The sequence below is a fragment of the Pyxicephalus adspersus genome, chromosome 1, assembly GCF_032062135.1.
Source record: "Pyxicephalus adspersus chromosome 1, UCB_Pads_2.0, whole genome shotgun sequence".
NCBI classification, from domain to species: Eukaryota; Metazoa; Chordata; class Amphibia; order Anura; family Pyxicephalidae; genus Pyxicephalus; species Pyxicephalus adspersus.
In genome coordinates, this window is record NC_092858.1 from 89,715,942 (window position 1) to 89,742,015 (window position 26,074).

The window sequence follows — 26,074 nt, forward strand, 5'->3', positions numbered from 1 at the left end:
CACCAGAACATACAATGGTTGTTGATCTACTGTACATGGGACACACTCAACTAATAAAGAGGTTTTAATCCTTACCCATTCTATTAGGAAACTTTTAGCTCTAGCCCAGTGTCTTACCTACTTATTTGTCTATGGCTGGGATGATTTCATCAGTTTGCTGCCGTTAGGAATAAACATATTCTCTCTCTTCTTTTCGCCAGTAATTAGAATTCAGAATTGTAACTTTGTCAATGTTAGAGGCTGTAGCAGAGACCTGTCTGTTTTACATGTAAAATAAACTTCCAAGAGAAACACTTTCCCTCTCTCTACTCCTCCATATGCTTTCAACTTGATTATAACCAGTAGCTTAAGTAGCGGAAGAATTTTCTTTTCCTGGTTGTCGGGTTTGACTACTGAAATGCCATTCTTACAACTCTGTGGTTATTCTTATTGTTTATAGTGATAAAATCAATAGATTGTATTGAACATTAAAAAATAAATTAATACATTTTACTGATACTGCAGAGTTCAAGAGACTGAATACCTTCAGGTGCAAGAGGAAACAGTGAAAAACCTGGCAAAGACTGTAGAGAAGGAAATGTTTGATTTGTATCAGGATACTGGAATAAGATACAAAAATAAGTACAGAAGTCTGATATTCAATCTAAAAGATACCAGAAATAAGGTACATCATAAGCTTTATCTTTGTTCAAAAAAGAGCTTTCCATGTTTTTGTTTAAAAAAAAAGTTACAGCATTAAAAAAGCAAATTTAGGTAAGTTTTTATTTAATTAATATTTTTTTAATTCATTTTGTATAATCTGCTTGTAAGCAAAATTTGATAACTACCACCCAATCTTAAGTGTTAATTCTTAAGTGCAGTTTTCAGTTTGTAATCTGAGCTCACTCTGCTGAGGTACATTTAGATGGATTGGAACTTGTTTCACTGGGTCTCTGCATGTACAGATAAGAATGTTGTATTGAAGGCTGTTAGTGTCTTGCAAAGCTCTTTTTTTTTTTTTAAGATATTTTTCCACCGTGTTGTACTTGGTGAGATCACGCCACAATGTCTTGTTCAGATGAGTGCTACAGAAATGGCTGGACAGGAGTTGTCAGACTGGAGAAAGCAAGAAAGACAACAAGTGAGTAATGCTTTCTCATTCTGTATATTATATTTGTAAATTAGTTCTTTAACTAAGACTAACAGCAGAAAAAAACAAGTGATTCATTCCCAAGTCTGACTTTTTTGGTTCTTCTTTTTTTTTTTCTTTAGAATCTAGAGGCCATTGAGAAAGCTCAGAAAGAGTTCCATCACAACCAGCAGAAGATTAAACTCACACATAAGGGACTTATTGAAATAGAAACACCAGTAAATGAAATCCTCACTTTGGAAGATCTGTCTGTAAGTAGATGGTTCCAGTAAAGTGTACTTTTAGGAAGCACACATCTGGATGAAGGTATTATAGCATTCACCTAAATGTACTTTTTGGTATGAATAACAATTACTTTTAATGTGTCTGCAGTAATACCTGGCAGAATATTGGCAAATTTAATCTAATGAAAACATACATAATTTTGTGAATGTTTTTTTGAAAAACACAGCTAAAAAAGAAACAACATGACACAAAGATTAAACTTTAAAATTGAACTGTAGTACTGCAAAAATAAATTGTGATCAGCCAAGTTCATTATTGCAGAAGGAACAAGCAATGTGTCTTCTGCAGTAAAACACACTTATCTGCCTGATCGCTGTCTTCTTTTTGGAAAATGCTGCAACTCAGCATATGATGCCAGGATGTTCCAGGCATAGGGGGTGCCAGGAAAGAATGGCCCAGCCAAACAAGTTGGCTGAAGATCGTAACTTAAAAGAGAAATAAGAAAAAATGGTGATGTCTGTGGCAGAACAGGGACAGGTGAGTGTATTGAAAAAACGGTGATCAGGCAGGTAAGGCTATTTTATTGCAGAAGAAACTTCACCTGTTGTTTGCCAATGCAGTTTATAAATCGGTATGATTCTTATATTTTCCTAGAATAATTCCTTCAAGGAGCAAGATCTTCAAAGGGCCACCATCCCAGAAATGATTGACACAACATTCCAACACAGGAGTCACCTTCTGGATGTAAACTGTCTCATCTGCTTGGGTGAGCTGATGGATAGTTAGATAGATACTTAGTTAAGTATTGTAAAGTATTTTTTTTGTAATGCATAATTTGTAATGCGTTTTTCTAAATTGTAATATGTTATTATTAAGAATGATATGAACATGAACCATATGCATTCTGTTTGACAAAAGCGGATGTTCTTTGTTTTTAAACTTCGAATAAAGCTATCTTGTATATAGTGAGAATCTGTTAAGTTTGAGATATGTAAATACTGAATATCTATTCTATGGTAAATAATACCTGAGAGGATCACTGCTCAATTTAATGTATAATGAAATGTTTTAGATGTGTGTATTGACTTCGTAACTCACTGTTGTGTTTATTAGGGAAAATTAAACCCTCAGACCAGCAGGACATCAGTCAGTGGACATCATGGAAGCCTCGAGATAAAGAAAAAAAAAGGAACCAAAAAGGAAGCTTTTTTTCGGACAGAGAAATGATCACAGAGGCCACAAAACAGTTGGGTATTCACATAGAGGATGTTCTTTTAAAACAATTGAAACTCCAGTAAACATTGTTAATAGTGGTAACAAATGTGTTTTATATACATGGAACATTCTGTTAATTCAGTTCTAAATGAGTCGTTAAAGATTTTCTCATTTTTCATGTCAAATCTTCAGTGTACAGTGCTTAATCTGATTTCTTTCTCCACTTATGGCTGTCATTTAAAAAATATAATTATTGATGTAATAATGCCTAAAGAGCGGCAGTAGTTTGTGTTTCAAATATTTTCTTGGAATTCAGCTTAAACCAGGCACTTACAGTTCATGGACTGTACAGTCATCTGCATACTGGACAAACCTTGCACAAATATAGATTTAGGAGAATCATACCAATGTAGTTTCCTGATGTGTAAATTGATTTATTAATTGCCGCCTGTAACATGTGGCCAACTATTCTAAACTTCTAAGGTCTAATTCATAGGCTCTTTTCCTCATTGTAGAGATGATTTGAATGTGGAAACTACAGAGATGCCCCCAGCTATCTGGAAAGGACACATTCAGATGTTTTCATTAAAGCAGTTTAAAGCTGCAGGTTTTCAATTGTCTGGGTACAGCACCCACCTTTGCCAGGTGAGTCTTTTAATAAATGATACATCTGTGTACATTATTTAATATTCTGACAACTAGTTGTGTAAACCTGACATTTTTAGATTGCCTTAGAATTTATCTAGTGAATTTTAGACATTTTAAACATTACATTTGTTTCCATCTGTGCTAGTATATTCCTCTAATTAAGTTTTAGTATATTCGTCTTGTCAGACAAAGTACTGTAGGCTATAAATTACTTGCATTTACTTTTATAATAGTGAACTTCAATTGACTATAAAAATTCAAATATCTGCGTAGTACACTTCATAACAAATCTTAAAAAAAAACATTGGCCTTGTTAAATGTCATTGTTTTAGTTTATTTATTGGTTCTTACGTTTTGCTAAGATTAGTGTTGGTGTTTGGATTCAGTCCAAACATCCACCATTTGGTTTGTTTTTGTAAGGACTGAACATTGACTTTGTTTGAGTTAACCACAGTTAGCTCTTTAACCACCTGAGCATTACACTGAGGTCTAGATTTCTGTACCAAAAGTGATCCACTGTTTTTCATGAAATTTTTTTTTTAAATTGAAGACCTGTAACTTACAGAAATATGTCCGAACAAGGGCCTAGTAGATAATATGAATATAAAAAATGTATTTACTTTTATTTTATTTTTTTTTTATTTTTTTGTATTGGATTGTATACTGGAGTTTGTATTCAATCCAATACAAAATGAGCGTTTGAATTTACCAGTTATGTACTTTGTATTAATTTTATATTATTTTGTATTGGATTGGATACGCAAGTTTGTATCCAATCAAATACAAAATATAAATTTGAATTTCCAAGTTATTTACTTTTATTTTATTTTTTTTTTATTTTTTGTATTGGATTGGATAGGGAGTTTGTATTCAATCCAATACAAAATGACAGTTTGAATTTACCAGTTATATACTTTGTAATTATTTGAATTATTTTGTATTGGATTGGATACAGGAGTTTGTATTGAATCCAATACAAAATGAATGAATGAGTTTCAATTTGAATTTCCCGCACATGCGCCGACGTCATCACAGCCGTCCGTTTTTTTTTTCTCCGCCGGATGGCTTTTCGTTTCAGAGATCATCCGGCGCTGGAAGAAGAAGGACGTGGACGATCAGCGGGACCAGGTAAGAAGCCGGCCGGCATCTTGTGTTCCGCTGGCCGGTCGGCATCTTACTGGTCCCGCTGGCACCCGACGAAGGCACCCGACGCTGGAGAGGGAGATCGACGGACGACGATCGACGGAGGACGACGCTGGAACACGAACAAGACGCTGGATGAGCACAGCGGGACCAGGTAAGTAAGGATGGGAAAAAACTCAGGGTTAACCATCCTAGCCATTTTTTGTTTTGTCCGTAGGTAGGTCGGGCTTAACGGCTAGGAGGTTAATGTTCTCAGCAAGCAATGTTGTCTGCTGTGGACATTTACTCACTGCCTTTGCCACCCTGTACTGATGGAGCTGAAAGTCTTGTGTTATCAAAAGTGGTGGTGCACATATTTTCCCTATTTAAGACATAAAAAAAAAAAACAGTAAACGGTACATAAATAATAATTAGGGCTGAGTAGGAATAACTTAGAGTTTTTCAGAGGTTTTATAGTAATACATTTTTTTTGCTAAAGTCACCATATATACAGTAGTTTCTGCCAGCTGCTGTATTAATGCAAAATTATAAGTATTTACATTGTTTAAATGAATGAATATTGCTAGTAGTAGCAGTGATCATTCAGTGAATAGTCATCAACTGCAGGTAAGTGTTGTTTTGTGTGCTTTTTGCCAATCATTCCCATGAATATACTGAAGGTCAATGCTAAAACACAAATTTTTCGAATAGAAAGAAATGCTGTACAGAGTTGGCTAAAAATAATTTTATTTATAAATTAAAACATATTTCCTTTTTAAGAGCAAGTGAATTCAACACCTGCTACAATAAAAATTTTGTTTAAAGTACAAATGCTGTATACAACATTCAAAATAAAAAATAAGCTTTGAGCTGACTACGGGTTTTCTTTTAACTCCTTTAAATGCATATTCTAAACTTCTGTCATCAGCTGCTTTCATAAAGATTAACCTATACCCTGTTATAAATTATTAAGGGCAATAGGATTTTCTGTGTGTTCTGTGACCTTTTTAAATCCACTAATCTGCAGCCTTTTGCATTAACATGGATAATCAATATTTCTTTATCACATACTGTTGAAGAAGATGCATTGTAGTAGACAATATGATCTTTCTTTGAAGTGCCTATGGCACTATGAGTATATAAAGAGCTGATGTTGTGATGTCAGAAAATTTTGTTTGTACAGCATAAATGCAGTATGACACCGGTCATACAGTGACATTGTAGTAAATCTAATATACCCCAGATATGGTTCTATTTGGTAATTTAGTTTACAACTACTATTTAATCAAGAGTTGTGTAGAGAGGGACAGCTTATAATTGTAGACTTGAAGACCAGGCCACTCATCATCAGAGTGGAAATTATTACGAACAATTCCTTGAACTGGCAGACACTTTTACCTTAACATTTGTTTCAGTAGGATACTTCAGAGACAAATTTCTCAACTTTGAAAAAAAAAGTGTAATAATATGCATTTGAGTTTTTCTGGAACATATAACTCAGGAATTCAAAAAATTTGACTAAAGAATCCGTTACATAGTTACATGTGGAGCATTTTAGGAGTTTTCCATGTCTGACTAGTCTGAAGAAGAAATGGCTTGCCCCGTAGTTTAATTTGGCCTCAAGTGGCTCACTAGGCCTCATAGGGCTTATGGCGTTTGGACCCTGGAGAACTGCTAAGAATGCCCCCCCCTCCCCCAAAACAAGTTCTACTAACTGATGATGTATGAAGATCTCTGTTCTGCTAGTCCCCCACTCCCCTCCGCAAAGAAAGAGAAAGAGTTAAAATTTGACTAAAAGCAATGGGCATCAGTGCCATGTTGTCCCAGTCTGCATCTGTCATCATTGGCTCTGTGAGGAGCATGTACCACTATAATTTCCTACACCCCAATAATTGCCTAAAATACGTTTTTCTTCCTCTGCCTGGGCATATATGTCAATTGGGTGTTCGGCAGCCCAGTGGCAACATTTCACTTGGATGTGTTGGAAGCCCTGCAATTGTGTTTGCTCTGTTGCTTAACTGCAGCTAGGTAAGTCTGGTTTACCGGCCTTAGCGTGCTGTGCAGTATTACTTTTTAAATGTCAGAATTGGAAGCACAGTACAAATCTATTGGCAGATAGCTTTAATATATGTATTCCAAAAGCCTGTTCAACCATTTGCATTTTTTTCTATAAATTATTATGTATTTTATGTATTTTGTACAGGAATTACCAAATGCTATAACATCCAAAGGGTTCATCAGTCCAGAATCTGTGTGGGAATTTGTGGATCTTATTTGGCCAGCCTCTACCAAGGTATTGTCTTCCTTTAAGAATGTTTCTAAAATGCTTAGTTTTTCAGGCATGTACTTATCAGGAAGCTTTAACAAAATTGTGTTCAAACCTTTCAGTTGTTATGCACAGGGCAGATATTCATTATTGTCTACTAGCTTCAGGTGGTGATAGATTCATGTACTCTTTGAGTGGCAGATAGATATCTTTAAATCAAAAATCTAGAAAATCCAGCGAGCAAGTACCTGATCATCTTTAAGCGAGTTATTGAGTATAAGGAACTCCTGTAATTGTTACATGACAGTGACAGTGGAAAATGCAGATACTTTGCTTGTTTACCTTTTGTAGAGATAGTGAAAATATAAAAGAACTGGACACCAAATAGTCAGATATCTTCTTTATTCAAAGTAGAAATGGCAGCTCTATTCATTGGCCTGACCACCAGCAATCTTCACAGCTTAAATCTAAAAAGAATGTGTGAAGGAAGAGAGCACCACTCTTGTTTAGGAAAGTCCAGCGGTTAGTTATCTCTATATTCTGAATATAACTTCTCAAAAACACTGTCCATTGTGTTTCAGGTCTCATCAGACTTGTTATAGGCTTATATTTGCAGATAATGCTTTTACATATTAGAATTTTTATTTAGCGTGGGCAGCTCTCCTCACACTGCTTACACAGGAGCTGCTGAGAATGCAGGCAATGTATGAAAGGGCTTAAACTTCTCTGCCAATCCAAGCAGCTCTGCCACCTGACAGCACACCAGCTCTCTTACACTACTCTGCTATTCCGAGCAGTGTGCTGACAGGTGATATTTTTACTTAATATATTTTTACCTTTATATATCTTATCTTTATTTCATTAGAGATCTGATGTTTGATCAAGAGTAAAAGTATGGTCTATACTTAAAAATGTTACTGCTTTTTATCAGAAATGTGTACAGGTAAAAACATTAAGGTGATCTTACACATCCCAGACCTGGCCTAAGACATAATCTGTAGGGATCAAACTGTCCATTGAGATAATTAAAAGCAAAATGTTTACTTGCTTTCTAATGCAGATTCACTTTTTAACATTTCCCATTTCAGGCAAAGTTCACTCAAATGAAAATAACCTAAAACAAGAAATGCCTGAATTCTCCCCAAAAAAATGTCATATTCCTAAATTTGCTCAACAGTTGTTCTTTAATAGAAAAGTGCTGTTCTTTACTAATAGTCCTTTTTTATACCTTAGTGAATAGATATTTGCTCATTGATTCACCTACAAAAAGTACAAAAGATTCCTTTGCTTTATGTAGGAAATGCCAGCCCCCATTGAGGGTTCTGGTGTAGCACTGTTTTTGGGGATGGGGCGATAAATCAGAATTGCTTTTAATGTTGTCTTTAGAGATAGCATTTCTCTGCTATACAGTATTTTTCCAAAATAACTTTTGCTTTGGAACTTGTCTCATGTGGCAATGCCTGGCTCCCTATGCTTGATTTCTAGAGGTTTCCCTTATTCACTCTAAAATAGAAAATAGAAAATTTTGACAAAATGTTGCTGTTTGCCTATGATTGCATGGAAAATAAATTAATTTTGCCATATGATCTCACCAAAAGAAAGCCTTCTTGTTTATTTAATGCAAGATTTTTATTATAGATGGAAAGTATGATTAAGACTTAATCGCATGCGAGAGTTTACATTTCTCTACTATGTTGATCCAATTACAAGCTGTTTCCTAACCTCATTGTTTTTCTGTTTTTTTCTTCTTTTTTTTGTTATCTTTCTTGGCACAATCATTTATATTTTTCCAATCACAATGCTTCATTTGTAGTATACACTTGGCAGCCTTCATGTTAAAATCACAAAGTTATCTGAGTCTTAAAATGCTGCCTTGTAGATTATCAATAGCAAACTGCTCAAGCACTTGCTGCTTGTGTGATCCTGAGCAGATAATTTATCTTCTTGTTAAGGTCTTTAAACATTTATTACGCGATATATGGAAATGTTTTGAAGAGAACGGTACTTTGAAGAAAGCATCACTGCAGAGGTTAAGGCGACTATTCATAGGCAGATCCGTTTAAATTAATTCTAAAAAGTAAAAAACAAATATTTGAAGTAGACTTTTTTTTTATTTAAAGGACCCTTGTTACCCCTATCCCCCTTGCCAATTCACATACTGTACATAAATATACACCTACGCTAGGACTCTAGGTTAACACATAAATGGTCAGCACATATTATGTATACCCTCACACTCTCAGTGAGAGAAATAATTCTAAAGCCATCATTAAACTGAATTGATGAGTCACAAAGCTTTTTGTTTGTGTTGCATGTGTACAATTTTGGGTATCGTATTTGGTTTGGCATTTCGATATCAAAAATGTTCTTTTATTTTCATATCAAATTTGACAACTAAGCATTGAATATATAACAAAGGGTTCTCGACAGTAGCAGTCTTGCACCAAACAGAATCCTGTTTTTTTTTTAATTTTTTTTACTGACAAAGCTGTCACCATTGTTACTTTTTGGATTTAAATGTTGTTTGTGTTGAATCAGTAGGTATTTTATGATATTATCGTCTATTGTCTTCATTTTCTGTTATAAATTTTTTCATTCTGTTAATTTAAATAAAAAGTAAGGATTCTTACACTTTTTACACTTAAGCATATTAACCCTAAACTTGATGGAGATACTATATAAGACATACATTAAATGCAGTTCTGTATTTATCATCACTATTTCTAGTTGGCAGATGTCCTGCCTCACAAATACAGCCATGTTTGTTTGTAGGCCCTTGTGAATGTCAGTCACTTCAGGTTCACCACACAGAGAGCCATTTACCGCCAACTGACAACATTCTGTCCTTCTGCTTGTGTACTCTGACCCTGTACTTATTATATACCTATTATCTGCACTTTAGTATCATTAATATTTCTGCTGTGTATCTATCATTATAACCCACTATCTTAGGCAATCCGAAAATTCCTAAAGCTCATCTTATCCAAAATACAAGAAATGTAACATTGCACCTTACCAATACTTAGATATGGTGACTACAGTAGTTTTCATATTTCGGCAATTTCTTTTTGTGATTCTGCTCTATGGTGACTTTGCTCATTTCACTGTATAAGAACCAAAAAAAACCTATTCACCTCTCTTTTCTATACCAAAGAAGCATGGGATTTTGTTGTCCTAAGAACTATGTAGGTGATTGGAAGGCAGTGCAGCAAAGACCACAGGAAGTTACCGGTTAATGATTTCTGACAAGTACTTTTTGTACTTGTCAAACAAATAAAACTAAACACTCTCAGTTATAAATGCTGGTGTAGCAGAGTCAAGGTACTAGGTTTTGCCTGGTTGCTACCAGAATGTAACTGTGCCAAATGAGCTAGGTGGAGGAGTTACAGTAAAGTAGGAGTCATTTTTATGGTCAGTTTGTTTTCTTTTCCTAATTTAATTTTAGTGCCCTAACTCTTTTTTAAAGCAGTGTCTACTTGCTCATTTGCAGTTAAAAGGTATTTCTAAGCAATAGTGACACCAGCTAATTATAAGCCTGCAAAAAATGACAGATTATTCTGTCAGTGAGCTCTTAACAAATACCCAAGTTTTTTAGCTTAGATTTAGATAGGGATTTGGTAGTGACTTGCAGTCAAGTTATGTAAGTAATTAAATTCCTAGAATTTTTCTCTTCCTTAAGATTAGCATTGTAACAATGTGCAAGAATAGTTTATGTTCTAATATTAATATAGCTCAGTCTTTACTCATTGAAAACAGGAAAGACATGATGCAGACACTTTTCATCTACATATGTCACAAATTTGGGTAATTCAGACCAAGGTTATGTTTAAAATAAGTATAATCTGATGTTACTGTCGGTGAAATGTCAAAATGATCAGTAGATCCAGAATAACAGACAGCTAAAATATACGCAAATCTCAACTTTTTCCGTAATTTAGAAGTAATACAGTGTGTACTTCATTGTTGTCTGAGACTTATTGAAACTTATTCAGTGTATACATTTGTCATTTTATCTGTCATTACCAGCTGAACAGCATGACAGTGAGATAATCCTTAGCAAGGGATCCTCTATTCCAGTCCTGGCAGGATCCACAAACATTCTCTTAAAGCCAACAGTAAATGAAATTTTCATTGGCATGGTTTAAAAAAAGTTCAAAAATGTCCCTGATTATACCAAAATCAGTACTTACTGATAACTGTGGACAATATTCCTGGTGACAAGCCCAGACTGATCTGCATTCATTTATTTTCTAAATAAACTGATGCCTTTGTATTGTTGAAGAATCACATGAGCTACGTAATCGTATATAGTTTGTTTTATTAGAAAAAAAATGCAGCGTTTTAATTTTAAGTCTTTGTCCCTAGTACTTTACTGAGTCAGTAGATGTGGTAAATGGTGATTAGTTACTAGACACAAAGTTCTGTGATATGAGAGGGTCCTTAGTCCTATGAAAATACCAAAACCATAGAACATCCTCTTGTTTAGTAAAGCAGTAGGGAGTGAAAGAATATAAGAATCTGGCGGGGTCTCCATCAAAATATAATTTTTTGTATTACTTTGTGTGTAGGTGTGCAAGGGGCCTTGGGGAATGTATTTATCATAAATAATTTTTTATTTAGGTGATAAAATGTATTTTTTGCACAGTTTACTGCAATTTTATTTTGCTCAGTTATATAGTTATTTGAAAAGGGAAGACTCCTTGTAAAATTTCCTAGATGTTTTTTTTTTTTTTTATGGTTAGCATATTTTAACCATAAACCTGTATATTGTCATTCAAACTGTGCCTAAAGATATACCGTATTTTCGGCGTATAAGACGCACTTTTTCTTCCCCAAAACTGGGGGGGAAAAGTGGGTCCGTCTTATACGGCGAATACAGTTTTAAAAAATAATTAAAAGAACATACCGATACTCACCCGATACCGCGATCCGGCGCGCTTCTCCTCTTCTCTCTTCTCCTCCTGGCTGCAGCGCGTGTCTCCTCCTTCCTTCAGAGCCGAGCGAGGAGAAGCCGGCACACGCGCCCCCGCGATCCCGGAAGCACGCTGATCTTCCCTAACGGAGTTCCCCCGGCGGAGAGAAACGCACGGTAACTGTAAGTGAATTGGCACATGAGTGATCAGAAGGGGAATAATCTTTCAGAATCTTTTTTTTCTAGATTTTCCTCCTTTAAAATTGGGTGCGTCTTATACGCCGGTAGGTGATTTATTCTAAAAAAAAACACATTTAATGGACCCGGTGTATTCATTTTCATAATCTTTTTTAATGGACAAGTAGACCTCCATAAATTATACAAGAAAATAAAATAATAGATGCCTCAACTAATTTGAAAAATAAAGTGTTAAATTAAAAATAGTATGAATGCATGTACAAGAAAGAATCCAGGCAACTACAAAAACACTTTATTTAGACTAGCATTTATTTCAGAAGAACTAGGACAAGCAGGTGCACATCATTAATTTAATCAAGCTGTAATTAATCAAGCCCTATTTAATGTACAGCGCTGCATAATATGTTGGCGCTATATAAATCCTGTTTATTATTAATAATAATAATAATAATAATAATAATAATTGTTTGCACAGAAAATTTGTACTTTGTTGCTTACAGGGAACATGCTAACAGAATAAAGAAGATCACAGGGATGATGTAACACTGTGCTGCTGCTCTTTATTGTACAGTTGCAGTCAAGGGAGGGGCATTAGATGGGCCAGGCTGTAGTACTTTACTACGTTGTAGCATATTTTAGCATATAAGAAAGTTCAGTATCCTGACTTTAATGTTTGACAGAGGTGTCTTGATCACAAGATGTCTTGAACAAAATTACAAATCATTTGGAAGAACAAAAGTGTTCATGTATGCACTGTAAATTCACTGTGTGTTATCTGTTTCCTTGAAGTTTTCAGGTTATTCTTTGAAGAAAGGGGAAATTTCACATTACAAATCTTTAAATAATGTTAATGAGCCATTAGAACTACAATATCAACTACCACTTTTGATAGCAACTTGCCACAATCACTATAAATACTCATCTACTTTCCTTTAAAGCACATCTCACACTTTTGTGCCAGACAGATGAACTTCTCCTCAGGGAAAACAAATACATTGCTGGTTCACCATGAAAAATGCATTTACTACTCAATGTAATGCACGTAGGCACATATCAGTATACCCTATTTTATTTTTGCACAGTGAAATCATATACACTGGTGTTGGCAAAGAATGTTTTAACCTCTTTCCTTTTCTTTTTCTTTGGATTATTTTGATTTATCGTGTTGTTGCAAAGTTACACTTGTACACTTTTCCCATGAATTTGATGAGCTGTGTAATGTTCATCATATATATCATGAAATATTCCAGTGTCCACAGAGATCCATTAGCTAATAATTACTTATTACATTCTGTGTGACACTATACCAGGCCAAAAGCTCTGTTGGGTTTCATTTCCCGAATGGTCCTGCTCAGGAAGCATGAAAGATCATTGCTTTCTAAGACATATTGATCCAGAGTCTCTACTTAGAGAGCCTTCTCACATCTCCCATCTGTTAGCCTATGAATATCATCTATAAGCAAATCATTTCTGCAAAACCTTTAGGCTTTTTGTTTCTCTCCCTAGATGGCACTTTCTGAGAGAATACATTATTAGTTGGTGTTTTATCCTATGCCCAATGTGTTGCTGATGCTGTTTTTATAAGGCTTTATGCTCTTAACCTCCTGGGTGATACATTTCTGTCCAGATTTATGTCTAAAAGTGGTACATTGTTTTTTATAAAATTTATTTTACAGCATAATATAATAGTATGAGTATAATAAATCATGTCAAAATAATAAATAAATTGAAAAATAAAAAAAAAATTCATGTACAGCTTTTACACATATAAATCTACTGTATTGCATTCAGTACATTTATTTTGTATTAAATGCAATACAAATAGATTAGAAATTCCTGCCACACCCCGAATGGATCATCCGCACACACCGACGTCACTAGTAAATCATCAGATGCAGAGGACGCTGGCCGGAGAAAGCAAGAAGATGTGGATCGCGGAGAAGGACGCGGACGGATCAGGTAAGGCTTTATTTACTAATATTTTCTATTGTTTTAGCTACTCGGGGCTGCCGCTTTCAGCGTCTTCTACCCTGAGTCAAACTCGGGGTTACCGCTCAGGGGGTTAAGACCTATTCATCTAAAATATAACTAAAACAAATCCATAAAACTGTTTTATTTTATGATATATTAGATCTCCCAGTGAAATATTAGAAAAATAAGTGTAAGCAAAGAATTTTTAGAGTTCATTTAATCATGAGGCTATGGGCAGTGGGCGATGTAACACTATCACTGCAGGCAACTACAAAATGATGTGGTAGTGACAAAGTGGAATTATTGTATTATTCTATTGTCTGCTGCTACTTTCCTAATACATTTCCCACAAAATATGTTTAAAAATCTATTGCAGGGAAAGTCATACTCCTTTCCTCCTGGAGTTAAACAATAAAGGTCTAGCACAACCCTAGTACAATTTATATTCTTTTATATAAAAATAATTTACCATTTCAAACGCAACCTTCATGTTAGGTTCCCTCTTTTTATTCGATAAAGGTACCAGTGTACACAGTGTTTTATGGTAATGTTTCTCCTGTATCAGCCCACCTGGTTTGCTACTCTGTAATCATACTTAAAGGAAAAACCCCTACAAAGGATATATGGTATTTGTGAACTAGTATACATGCAGAATAAATACCACCAACACACCATCATGTTGAAGCTCTCAGAATCCTAATTATAAAGCATTCATTTTTGGCTGTTACTTTAGTCTTGTATTGATCATTTATTTTTTTTACCAACATTTAAATCCTAGATTTCAGATTAATGGAAGCTGTATTTGTTGGACTATTACCTGTATAGATTTCACTGAGCCAATCAAACAGCGCAACTTGCAGTGTTTGATTGGCTCACTTTGAAGTTGGTGTAATTTGCATGTATTATTGGCCATTTCTAGTTCACACCCAGAGCAGGAGGACAGATGTGTTCAATGCAATGTGAAGCATATTCAGTGTCAGGGAAGTTTAGACAACATATGGCTTTTTACATACACACTACCCTCTTGTCCAAGGTTGAATAAATCTGGGGAGTCAGGTAACTTGTATGCTTGAATTAGAAATTGTTGATTTTGCATTTTTTTAATTAAAGTGCATAATACAAAAATTTGTAAAAAAAAAAGTTTCTGCTAGATTGGCCTAAATAATTGCTGAATTATACACACAATTTTTTTTTTCTTAATTTTTGGACAGGTCTTATTGTTCAAGGTAAAAGTAATGTCTGACAAGTAATAACTGACTGATAGAGTCTGTAAAGAATACATCAGTATCTTTAGTTTGTATCTTGTTTGTTCTCCCAGAGATAACGTGTTTTCATTTGTTGAATTTTAAAAGTGTGATGTTAAAATGTCAATGAAAACCACTCAGCCATATTACCCCACTTGAACGAATATTGATAGCCTTTAAAAAGTCTATTGATCCAATTAGGAGCAATTGTGATAGAGGATAACTCTCATAATTTAGTGGCTGGTAATAGCTGTCAGGTCACGGTAATGCTCAGTTTTGTAGAAAAAGAAAGCAACTCTATGTGAGATATTACTGTAATACCAAATAACATATATTTATTATTCTTATTACTTCATAAATATGCAGTTCCAAAAAGATCTTCACGCTATAAAAGTATTCATACAATGAACACACAGATATCATGTAGTCATTTATTTTAAAGATGTGCATAGTAACAGAATTAGGTCAGATAGAGCTAAGTACTCTAGAAATTAAAGGGGAAGTCTAGACATAAAGTTAGATTAGCATTTCTAAATTCAGGAGTGAACTATGTTCATTTGTTACCTGCCCTAACCTTAGATCTTTACCTAGCTCTGTTTTTGCCTGTTCCTGTCCTCATAGAGCAAGTGTTCATACAGCTAGACTAGTATTCCTGAGAGCCAGATATTTCTATTTGTAAAGTATAATGAAAGGATCTGCTTCTACTTCTAGTTCCACGAATGCACCGTGACTTCTCCTGCACCAGAGAGACAGACGTCTGGAGAGATATCCCAATAACACACGCACACAGTATGGTTTTAGGAATATACTCTAATGTTTACTTAACGAGGTGATCCTTTTATACAGACAATTTAAAAAAGGAGTGATCTTTAGTTACATACAGCTATTTAAGTTTTAGTCATATATGGTGTTATTCGATACATTGTATTACAAATATTTTGCAATTTACAACATCTGTTTACATTTAAACTGTAAAGACAAGAAAGAAGTACAACTTCCTTACAGGAGCATATATGGCTCAAGCTAGATCAGCTATTTTAACCCCTCATATAATATGCCTTAAATGATGCTCTGGTTAAGACCTGGTGTAATGTTAAGGCTTTGCATCATGGCGCTTTTAAAGAACTACTTTTCCCTGAGTTATTGTACAAAGGATTTACTGCCTGGGCAGGCCTGTTTTCAAAGCATTCAGACTCCTGCTGGTAGCAAGTTACTTGAGCCATAAATCTGTCTAAGGCAACCCAGTTATCTCTTGCCAATAACCAGTTTCTCACTAAGAGACTTGATGCCCTTGAGGCTACCTATGTCTGGGTGCCAGGGCAGAATAATTAATCACCCTGGGGGACCATATACACATGATATTTGACTGAGATAATGTCACAGATCCCCGCTGCACTTACACTCCTCTCCATCCAGCTCTTCTAGAAATCCAATTATTTGTTTACTTACTGGTCTGAATCATATGACTCCTTGAAAACTGCTATTTTAACCCAGAGGACAAAAATCTTCTGTAGATATGCTTCATTTGCTGGCTTCATTTGCACCACCTGAGCCGCCATAGCCTAAGCACTCCTTCTGGTGGTGAGATGTGTTCCCTACATGTCACATGGCCTTCTCCAGCCACATGAATTTCCCCATATAAGGGAGTAACTGGCAACAAGATGTCACCTAAAGGAATTCTTCCAGTGTCTGTTTCCAGGTCCCTGCTTTTGCTTCCTAATCCTGTTTGTGGTTTTTGGGACTAAATCCCTTGGTATACCCACCACGGCTCTGTCCTAACCATTCATGATTGCCTTGACTTCGGCCTGTGTGACTACACTGCTGCATACCGCTCTTGTACTGCTCATTGGTCCTCTCTCAGTCAGCAGTCACCAGCACTTTTGTGTACAGATCCACATCATGGGCACTGCCTCCTAAACCCTATCACCTCTTGCAGGGTGCGCTGGTGAAGCCAGAGGTCCATGTCTTAGACTCTGCTTCCCGTTTACGCCCTTGCTAAGCGGACTGGTGGGTCCACCACTCATCTGTGATTACCACAACACCGTGACGATCATGACTGCACATCCCAGGCAACAATCATCTAGAGTGTGCCTTAAAGCGTGTGCGTTAAACCATCTATTTTCAAAAATGTCACAAAAATGTTACTTTGTTTATATGTTTCTTTGCATTGTATTTAATCTTTTGAAATGTTAAAACTGATTTATTTTGATTGAGGTATAGTAGTCATTTGCATTTCAATAAGGCCAAGTCATGATACTTTTTAAAACCAGAGTATTACCATTCAGGGGAGCTTGTATTTGGCTTATTCATGAAAACTGGATCAAAAGAGGTATTATTGATTGCAACTAATCAAATTCCATTTTTAAGAGTAAAGACACCTCAACTTTTATATTAGTTTTTGTAAATCAGCCTCTGAATCATTAGATGTTGCATTCAGTACTTTAGCAGCAGATTTGCTTTAATGTGAAAAGAGAACAGCATTTACCTTTGCTTCATGGTATGCTGACCCTGCATTTAATTATGTGCAAGTCACTTTTTCGTTTCCAGATAATTAATATTCCACAGCACTACAAATTCTAAAACCTGAACTAAAATTACATTTCAGTTCAGGTATAAGGCTTAGTTCACAAAAAAACTAAGTAGCAGTGATGGGTAGAAACTGGAGTGTTACAGCACACGTCTGCTACTTAAATTGCTTCCATGTCTCTAGGGCATTAGTGGCTGAAGTTTCTGCCTTCTTTCTCCACAGCCACTACTAGTTTTTTTCCACTAATAAAATTAGGTTTTCAAGCTGCCTACAGGAAATTTCATATTTTTTCCTATGGATAATTTAGTGGGGGATGAATTTGGTATGTGGGCTTCAACAGATTCTGTCCAACATTAAATTGTAGGTTACATGAACTTCCCATTTAATGTACTGCAACCTAGTGACATTTTAAAACACTGTATATTTCCTGTAATCTTTTATATTTTAATATTTATTTTTTTGGAAAACAGTATAGCCTGAAAGCCATTCTTAATCATAGAGTGTAAATAATAGATTATATGCATCAGGAAATAGAGCATTTATGCTTGTGTCTGTGCAGGATATGTGTTTGCTTCGCCTATGTCCTCGAACGGATAGTGATGTGGTGTCATATAGTCGACTGTTCTCCTACTTGAGTCACAAACTGAGGTATGCTATCATCGGGACCAACAAAATGGAGGGGTTTATCATCCCGTTGTCAGCACGCCAACCAATCCCTGCTAAACTGCGCCCATTGGGAGGACCAGGTATGACATAAAAAAACATAAATAAACTAAGGCCAAGTAAAAGTTAAGAAAATGAATATGCTTTGAACAGCCAAATGTGCCAAGTAGCTTAAACTGTGACCATAAATTTCACAAACACATAACAAAGACTAAATTCAATTCTAGTTTTGTGCACCAACAAGTAAGCAGGAGTATAGTGATTAACTTCGTTCTCAAGAGAACTAAGCTGTTATTTTTATTTCCAGTTTTGTAAAAGAAGTTTATGCTTAATTAGCATCCCACAGAAAGCATCTGATTTTAGCACTGATCCCAGGTAAAAGAGAAGAGAGCCAGTTACAAGGACCTTCAAAAAGCAACATACAGCCTATACTACACTACACCTGGAAAGTAGTAAAGCAACTAAAGCTACGTACACACGTCAAATTTTGCTCGCCCGATAATCGGCTTCGGCCAGATATCGGGCGAGAATCTGGCGCGTGTACAGCCTGCGTCCTTCATCGTCCGTGGATCTTTCCTGGCGGATCCATGAACGATGAACTACAAGCGATCCTAATGCAAGGGAAGGGGGAGAGCGCGCAGCAGGGTGCCGCTGCGTCGCTCTCCCCTTTCCATAGAGCAGAACGGTGCTGTATGTACAGCACTCGTTCATGCATCGTGCGGTTTTTATTGTTGGAAAGGATCGTTAAAGATCCTTTCTAACAACAAGAATTGCATGTGTGTGTATGTATGGCTGTATCTGATATCCATGGCTACACAGTTATATCAATGATGATAACACATGTCAATTTCTTGTTAATTTTCTTTAAACTGAGTTTACATTTTATAGTTTACAGTTAACATTTTCTTTAACATTCACGGTGGGTAAGCTTTTTTTTATGGAAAGATTGATTCCGATAAAAATCCAGCTTTCTAAAAATAAATTAAATCCTAAAAGCAATGTGAGTTATGAATGCGCTATTTTATTTTATTTTTTTTTCTATGTATTTGTTGTATTTACGTAGGCCTTGAGGATGACCATCCCCATTTGCTACTGGCCCTTCTTCTTCCAAATCATCCATCCTGGACATCTGTCCCCAAAAAGGCCAATCCTGTTCAGATGGAAATTGATGTGCCTGATGACATCTTCTCATCTATATTAGATGATCTCGTGAAAGAGGAGAGGCAGAGTGCAGAGCAAGGCTTGCCACATGCAGATTTTACTCCCAGTGGGCAAACCTCAGATACTGGAGAAGTAGGCATGCAAGAACTGATGAACATCCTTAGTGTGCTAAGTAATAACCTCCACAACTTGGCAGGGGAGGCTCAGAATAACAATCCACATAATAATTTGCTTCGACAGCCAAATTTTACAGCAGAAATGAACCGCTTTTGGCCAATTTTAGGTACTGCACCAAATAGTCAACCACATAATACTTTTGATGGTAATCCACCTTCCGTATTTGATCCATTAGCTATGTATGGCCCACCAAATTTTTGTCCCTTTAAACAGTAACGAATCTAAAGATTTTATTTCGATTGTCCTAGATGTTTACAGTGGGAGGTAAAAATGTCAAGTGTTACTTGTTTATAGTGTTGTTAATGTTTTGGTGTTCTCAAATCTACACTTTAAATTTTAAAGCCTAATGTTTTGATAGCAGTGTATTTCTGCGTTACACCATTCTGTGTTATGGTAATTTAGTACTACCCAATAACTGTATAAAGTTTATTTTTTATTCTGCTTTTTTTATCTTACTTTTGTAAAAACAGAAAAAAATGTTATTTCTTCAGTACTGAGAAAAAACACACATTTGCTAAAATAGACAAGTTTTTACTTTACATCCTAAGTAAGTTCTTCTCAACGTTGTCAAGTAGTCCATCACTAGGTGTTGGTTCAGGTCCCCATGTCCTTCTGCATCCCTGGCAAGCTACATGTTTACCTGTCCCTGATCCACTGACATAATTCTCTAAAGATTTGTGCAGTAAATATTGAAAATCCTTACTGCTCTTCCCATCCTATCATCCTGGCAGAAGCATGGAACAAGTTGGACCCAGCAGAAAAGATAAAAAAAGAAGCTTTATGTCAGGGCTGCTAGGGGTGCATGGTGGTACAGAGAATAGTTCACTAAAGTGCACATCCTTTAACTGATCATTTATGCTTGGCTGGCAGTTTATTTTCTTCATGAAACAGATAGAAAATAGTTTTAATAAAAAAGGAAAAAAACATCTGATTAACATAATTTTAAGGGAAAATGGAGAATTTAATTCTAATGAAAAAAGCAAATAGTCACAGAGTGCATGACTATCTCTGTTGCTGTAACAAAGTGTATTTTGTTTAAGCCTATGCAAAGCCAAAAAACTTTCAGTAGGGAATGGTTCATCCTGTAGGAGATTTTACACATTCTATCCCCAAGATTCAACAGGAAGTGACAATCGCTGTATTCTGGGAATACCTAAATATTTTGTTTTTTTACTTGTTTTCAGTTTGGTGGCAGTGTCACTAGGACAAGGGTAGATAAACAGACCACAAAAAACCTAAATGGAGTGCTAATCCTTCTAAGCAAAAAACAAATATGTTTTGTCTATACATACATTTTATTGTTTCTATACTTTTCTTTATGTTGCCTAATTCATGCACAATATCTATGTGTTTCCATTGGTTCCCAATTTTTAATGGATGTTTTCAGAACAACTGTATGTTATCAATGGCAAATTTTATTTTGTATGCCTTTAATATTCCTGTTTTTTCCATGAAAATCACCTACAGTTTTAAACCTGTTTGTAAGGATTATTATTCAAGAAGAAATAAACAATTAGCGTACATAAAAATAATAGCACCTGGGATTTCTGTTGACTAGTCCTCCATTCTAAGCACTAAACTAGATTCAGCCAATTTTAATGTCCTGTGTGTAAAACCGAGGTTTGCTATTTTGCACTAAAGAGATTTCACAGTATTTTCGATTTTCTAATGTCTGATTTAAAGTTAGTATAATTCTAAAGGGATTAGTCTGCTCTCAGCACCTCATTTAATATAGGAAATAAATAATCTTCTGTTATAACACTAGTTCTAAGATAAAAATTGTAAGAAATGTACTTTTCTAAAACTTGGACTGTTCACTTAGCTTATTTAATGAGATTAAACTTTGCTGACTTCAGCTATCCAATCAAGAAAACCCATGTTTTTTTCTTTGCAAATATTCACTTTGCTAAATGAACAGCCTAAACCACCTCAGTATATTACCTAAATTAATAGCTATGCAGAAAAAAGTGTACATGTACTTGGAGAACAGATCTACCCAGTACAATGCACCTTTCCATTTCTTTTTTTCTAAACTGACAGCTCCCTTCAGTACCTTAGCTGGTACCGAACCCTAAACCAGTACTGTAGTAAGCAACAAGCCAACATTGATGATGCAGATCCACACAATGGCCCTGATTTACTAAAGCTCTCCAAGGCTGGAGAGAATACACTTTCTTCAGTGAAGCTTGGTGATCCAGAAAACCTGGAATGGATTTCTTTAAATCATTTGCTATTTGCTAGCAAATGTTTTGAATCCTGGACCAGATCCATTCCAGGTTTGCTAGATCACCCAGCTTCACTGATCAAAGTGTATTCTCTCCAGCCTTGGAGAGCTTTAGTAAATCAGGGCCAATATCTCCTTGTTGAGAACACCTAACATCCACAAAGTCTAAATTCCCCAAATCATTGGATTTGTCCACTAGCTACTAGGGTGGATTAAGGGAGTAGTGAATTACAAACTCAGGCAGCCATAAGATGTGATTAGAGTATTCAACCACCCAGAGCCATTTGCTTTGAAAGGCCTTTCTGTAGAAAAGCAAGTCCATAAATAGAGAAAAGAAAAACATTTCTTATGTTACTGAGACACCAGCATACTTATACTAATCTCTATATATAATTGGTATGTGAGTGGTTTCTAGCTTGTCTGTAGACAATTGAAAGCGTGAAAGATAGCAATAGCATACATCTTGAACATCCATCTTTAGGTACATGGGCAGTCTAAACAACAAGTGTCATTAAAAAAACTAATACTATAGCTACAAATATCTGAAGTATTCTGAATACTGAATAGTTTCTATTTTGTCACTTTAACATAAGAAGGCAATACTATTAGCACATATGTTTTTTTACATGCTTGATAGTGCAAAGTCTTGATTTGTATGCAGTGACTAAATATTGAAGCAGAACCATTACCACATTTTTTACGTTGGGCTTTTCCGCAATGTTTTACATTCATTTGAAGACACATCACCCGATATTGTGCCTGTGCAGTGTGAGTTTGGGTGATGTCGGCAGAAGCCAGAAGACAAAAAAAAAAAAGGTGACAGCTCCTGGTTCTTCCTCCTTCCTCAGAAGTAAAGGTGTTTTTTTTATTTTAATGACAGTTTCACGTTAAAGCAATACAAGCAGGTTTTGAAAAATATTAGCAACATGGAATGATTTTTTGAGTCTTTTCAATTTGAAGCAACAATTGTGACTATTGGACCAGTTTTGCCCTCCCACAATAAACAATTTATGCTGGAAAGTATTCCTGCAAATGGGAAGCATCATGTCCTCTTTTGTAGACTTAACCTATAGTATATCCTGACATACCAGTGACTCAATCATGTGGGGGAATGAGTAGATATCTATCTATCTATCTATCCAATGAAACTTGTTTTTTAATTCAACCACTAAGCTGTTGTAATAGGTACTACAACATTACATTGAAGTATTTAAACATTAAACTGAAATCTGTCATTGAATCTGGGAAATGGGTGACTTGATGGAATTAGGTATGACTATCAATTCATGCAGTCACATGTAGTCTGCTTTTAGATCTTAACTGTCCAGTCACAAAATGGGGGCATGAGGGAGTAAGACATACTGTAATAGAGATGTAAGGACACCTTACATATCTACTACAGGAGTTGTATTTTGTGGTAAAGCTGCATCTCTGTACTTGATTGAGAGAAACACAAGTCCTTTGGCAGGTGAAACCACTCCCATATGTGTATTAGCTTTTTTGCCAAGCAAGTTAAAATATATGTCACACTGATAATGCATATATATATAATCATTTTATGTTTTTTAAAACATTCACTCACCTTTATTAGTTTATTTAAATCAGGCTAATCACTTTTACTTATATGTTCTCTTAAGAAATTGTTTTTCTTTACTTTTCTTTTTTTATCTTTGTAACTGTTCTTGCTATCATACAAAGCTACTATATCTTTTCTAGGAAGAATAGGTAATTTTACAATACATTGAGGAATCGGATCAGATTCCTAAGATATACAGATGATTTGATTTATTAAAGCTCTCCAAGATGGGTGAAGATAGATTATCATGGGTGAACCTGGGTGATCCACTGAACCTGGAAAAACTTCCTAAAATTATTTTTTTTGACAAATATTTTTAGTCCTGGACCAGGTCCATTGCAGGTTTTCCTGCATTGCCCAGGCGCTCCCCTGATAGTCTATCGTCTTCATTTTTGCATCTCCAGTTCTCAACCTGATTTGTTACAGTTTTTTGCATATTGTGTAACTGTCCATAGACATTAGATGTCAGCATAGAAAGGTGAAACTTTAAGACAAAATAACAGTTTAGGAAATTAAAAAATATTTTAGGTACATTTAGAACATTGAGATCGTCAGCCAAATCCATCTGTGGAATAATCTAATTTTAATACAAACAAATCTTAGTATTTCTGTTTTCAAAAGTAATTTTATAATTGTATGCATTCTGCATGCATATTTTTGCCTATGGAAGCATTAGATCAGTATTATCTGACATTACAACAATATTTTAGCAGAAAATAAATAACCGTTTATGGAATATTCTTCAATCTAACAAGCACTGGTTTCTGTCCATGGACAGCTTTAATCTGTACCCAATTCTTCATTATACATAGGGGACCAGATTTTAAATTTTTTTCCCTGAAAATACCTGTAGTAGAGTTATTAATGTATTCCATTATTTGAACTGACATTTCATAGTAGGGTACCAGATGGAGCAGAAATCTTTATTGCTGACAAGTGAGAAACATTTCCAACCAGTGAGGTTATTATAGCTCCCTTGCAGAATATGGGGCATTAAAAAGTATACAAGCGTTCCTGTTTACCTTTCCCACACTTCAGGGCAGCCCAATATGGCTCTTTGGAGCAGTCCTGCAGTACCAGCTTAGTATGGTACCTAAAAGGTTTAGTAAAAAGATTAGGATAAAAATCTCAAAACACACTACAGATAACAAATTCTTGTTTTAGCTTGTACAAATAAATTGCTTTAGGCTTAGTCTATATGGACTAACCTTTGGGTACTCCAGTTTCCCCCAACATCCCCAAAACATGCAAGTAGATTATTGGCTTCCCCCAAAAAATAAACGTATTATTGACATATGTGTATGGACTGGACTGTGAGCCCTAGGGACAGTTAGTGGCATGACCATGGACTTGACAAGTACAGTGTAATATGTCAAAGCTCTATAAAGATAATATTATTAACAACAGTTTTTTTTAATAGATTGCACATTTGCACACTTGGGAATACAACACAACAGTAAATACCTGAGAAAAACGAAATAGTTCTTTGTTCAAAGGCTCCCTACATTTTTTGCCCTTTCTATCCCTAACTGTTGCCCTTTAACTGTTGTGAAGGCTTCCCCATCATAAACTGCAAAATTGTTTGTATTATTGTAAAGGATTCATTTAAACTGGATGTGGCAGTTATTGCATTTACCACAAAGATTTTTATGTCCTTTGTGGCATACTCAACTTGAATTCCCTTTTTGTCAAACAAAAAAGAATGTTGTCTTTAGTCTTATGTATATTGTCTTTTTAATTCAAAAAAGTACTGTGTTGGCACTTATTAGTAAGCATTATTGCTACACTATATATTTACAGAGATTGATGGGCTTTATGTGCCATGGCTGTCTTTTACTCCCTGTCCAAAATCCTGATAACATTTTAATACCAATCAAACAAACTCTTTCTTAAGCCTATTAATATTATTATGTAGTATTTTTTCAATTCATAGATTTCTTTAGAATAGGTAAATCTTATGGATATGCTGAATTTGTCACATGGCTGGGGGGTTACATTGTTTTGTCAATCAAAATTTATATGTTGTCAACTTACATATTACTCAGTGGGAATGAAATGGGTGGCTTTAGTTTACAGTCCAGTCCTTACAGTCCTCATCCCAGGGTTTTTTTTATCATAACCATTCATAGGTACCATTCATAAATATGACTCTGATTGTTAATGTACATGGACATTTGTTTTTCCTCTAACCCAGGTGTCATATTTCAGGTTAGAGCAGTCATATAATTATTTTAAAGGCAAGTCACATGTTTGAAAAGATGAAGGCAGTTTCTGCAGATTTATGACATTGCAAAATTCTGATTCTATATCCAGCAATAAGGCGAGGCTTGGCATGTGGACAGATTTTCCCTGAAAAACACAGCTCTGCTGAAACTAAATTAAAAAGGGAAAAACTTGCACTGCAGATAACATTTCCATTGCACGATGTATCATTTATAAAAGGCAGTTAACTGAAAAGATTGATAGTAACAGAGGTTTTGCCCCACAGCAAATTTTTATACACAACTAAAATGTGTATGAGATTGCCTGCTGAATATGGCTAAGAAAAAAACGTTACAAAGCAAATAGCTGTCTCCAAATCAAAAAGCTGAATATACACCAGATTGTAACACTACAATGAAAAACATTACTTGGCTCTTCCTAACCCATTTGTTTGCTCACATTTTGTAATATGTTTTTACAGAACTACATTAGTAACATTAAAGCCTAACACTAAAGATGGGCAAATCTGCCTGACTTAAGTTCAGGAAATCTTCAAAACTGGGAAGACTCGCTGAAGTTTAAGAGGGGCAAATCCTAGTTAGTAGATTCTGGCC

The 26,074-nt window shown here is 35.4% G+C and overlaps 1 protein-coding gene across 1 annotated transcript; it reads left to right on the top strand.

Annotated features, from left to right (window-relative positions):
• Positions 1-1,009: 1,009 nt before the first annotated feature.
• On the top strand, positions 1,010-20,900 carry SPOCD1 (SPOC domain containing 1). The gene is made up of 8 exons (XM_072407833.1): positions 1,010-1,120; positions 1,252-1,380; positions 2,009-2,120; positions 2,468-2,600; positions 3,085-3,214; positions 6,543-6,632; positions 18,017-18,203; positions 19,184-20,900. Exons 1-8 carry the CDS (start codon positions 1,058-1,060, stop codon positions 19,672-19,674), a joined length of 1,335 nt encoding a protein of 444 aa, XP_072263934.1. The 5' UTR covers positions 1,010-1,057; the 3' UTR covers positions 19,675-20,900.
• Positions 20,901-26,074: the final 5,174 nt, after the last annotated feature.

Bases quoted from the DNA above. Each gene is read 5' to 3' on its own strand.
- SPOCD1 (XM_072407833.1), top strand. From the start codon at position 1,058: ATGAGTGCTACAGAAATGGCTGGACAGGAGTTGTCAGACTGGAGAAAG. The intron at 1,381-2,008 runs GTAAGTAGATGG...ATATTTTCCTAG, and splicing joins TCACTTTGGAAGATCTGTCT to AATAATTCCTTCAAGGAGCA. The intron at 2,601-3,084 runs GTTGGGTATTCA...TCCTCATTGTAG, and splicing joins ATCACAGAGGCCACAAAACA to AGATGATTTGAATGTGGAAA.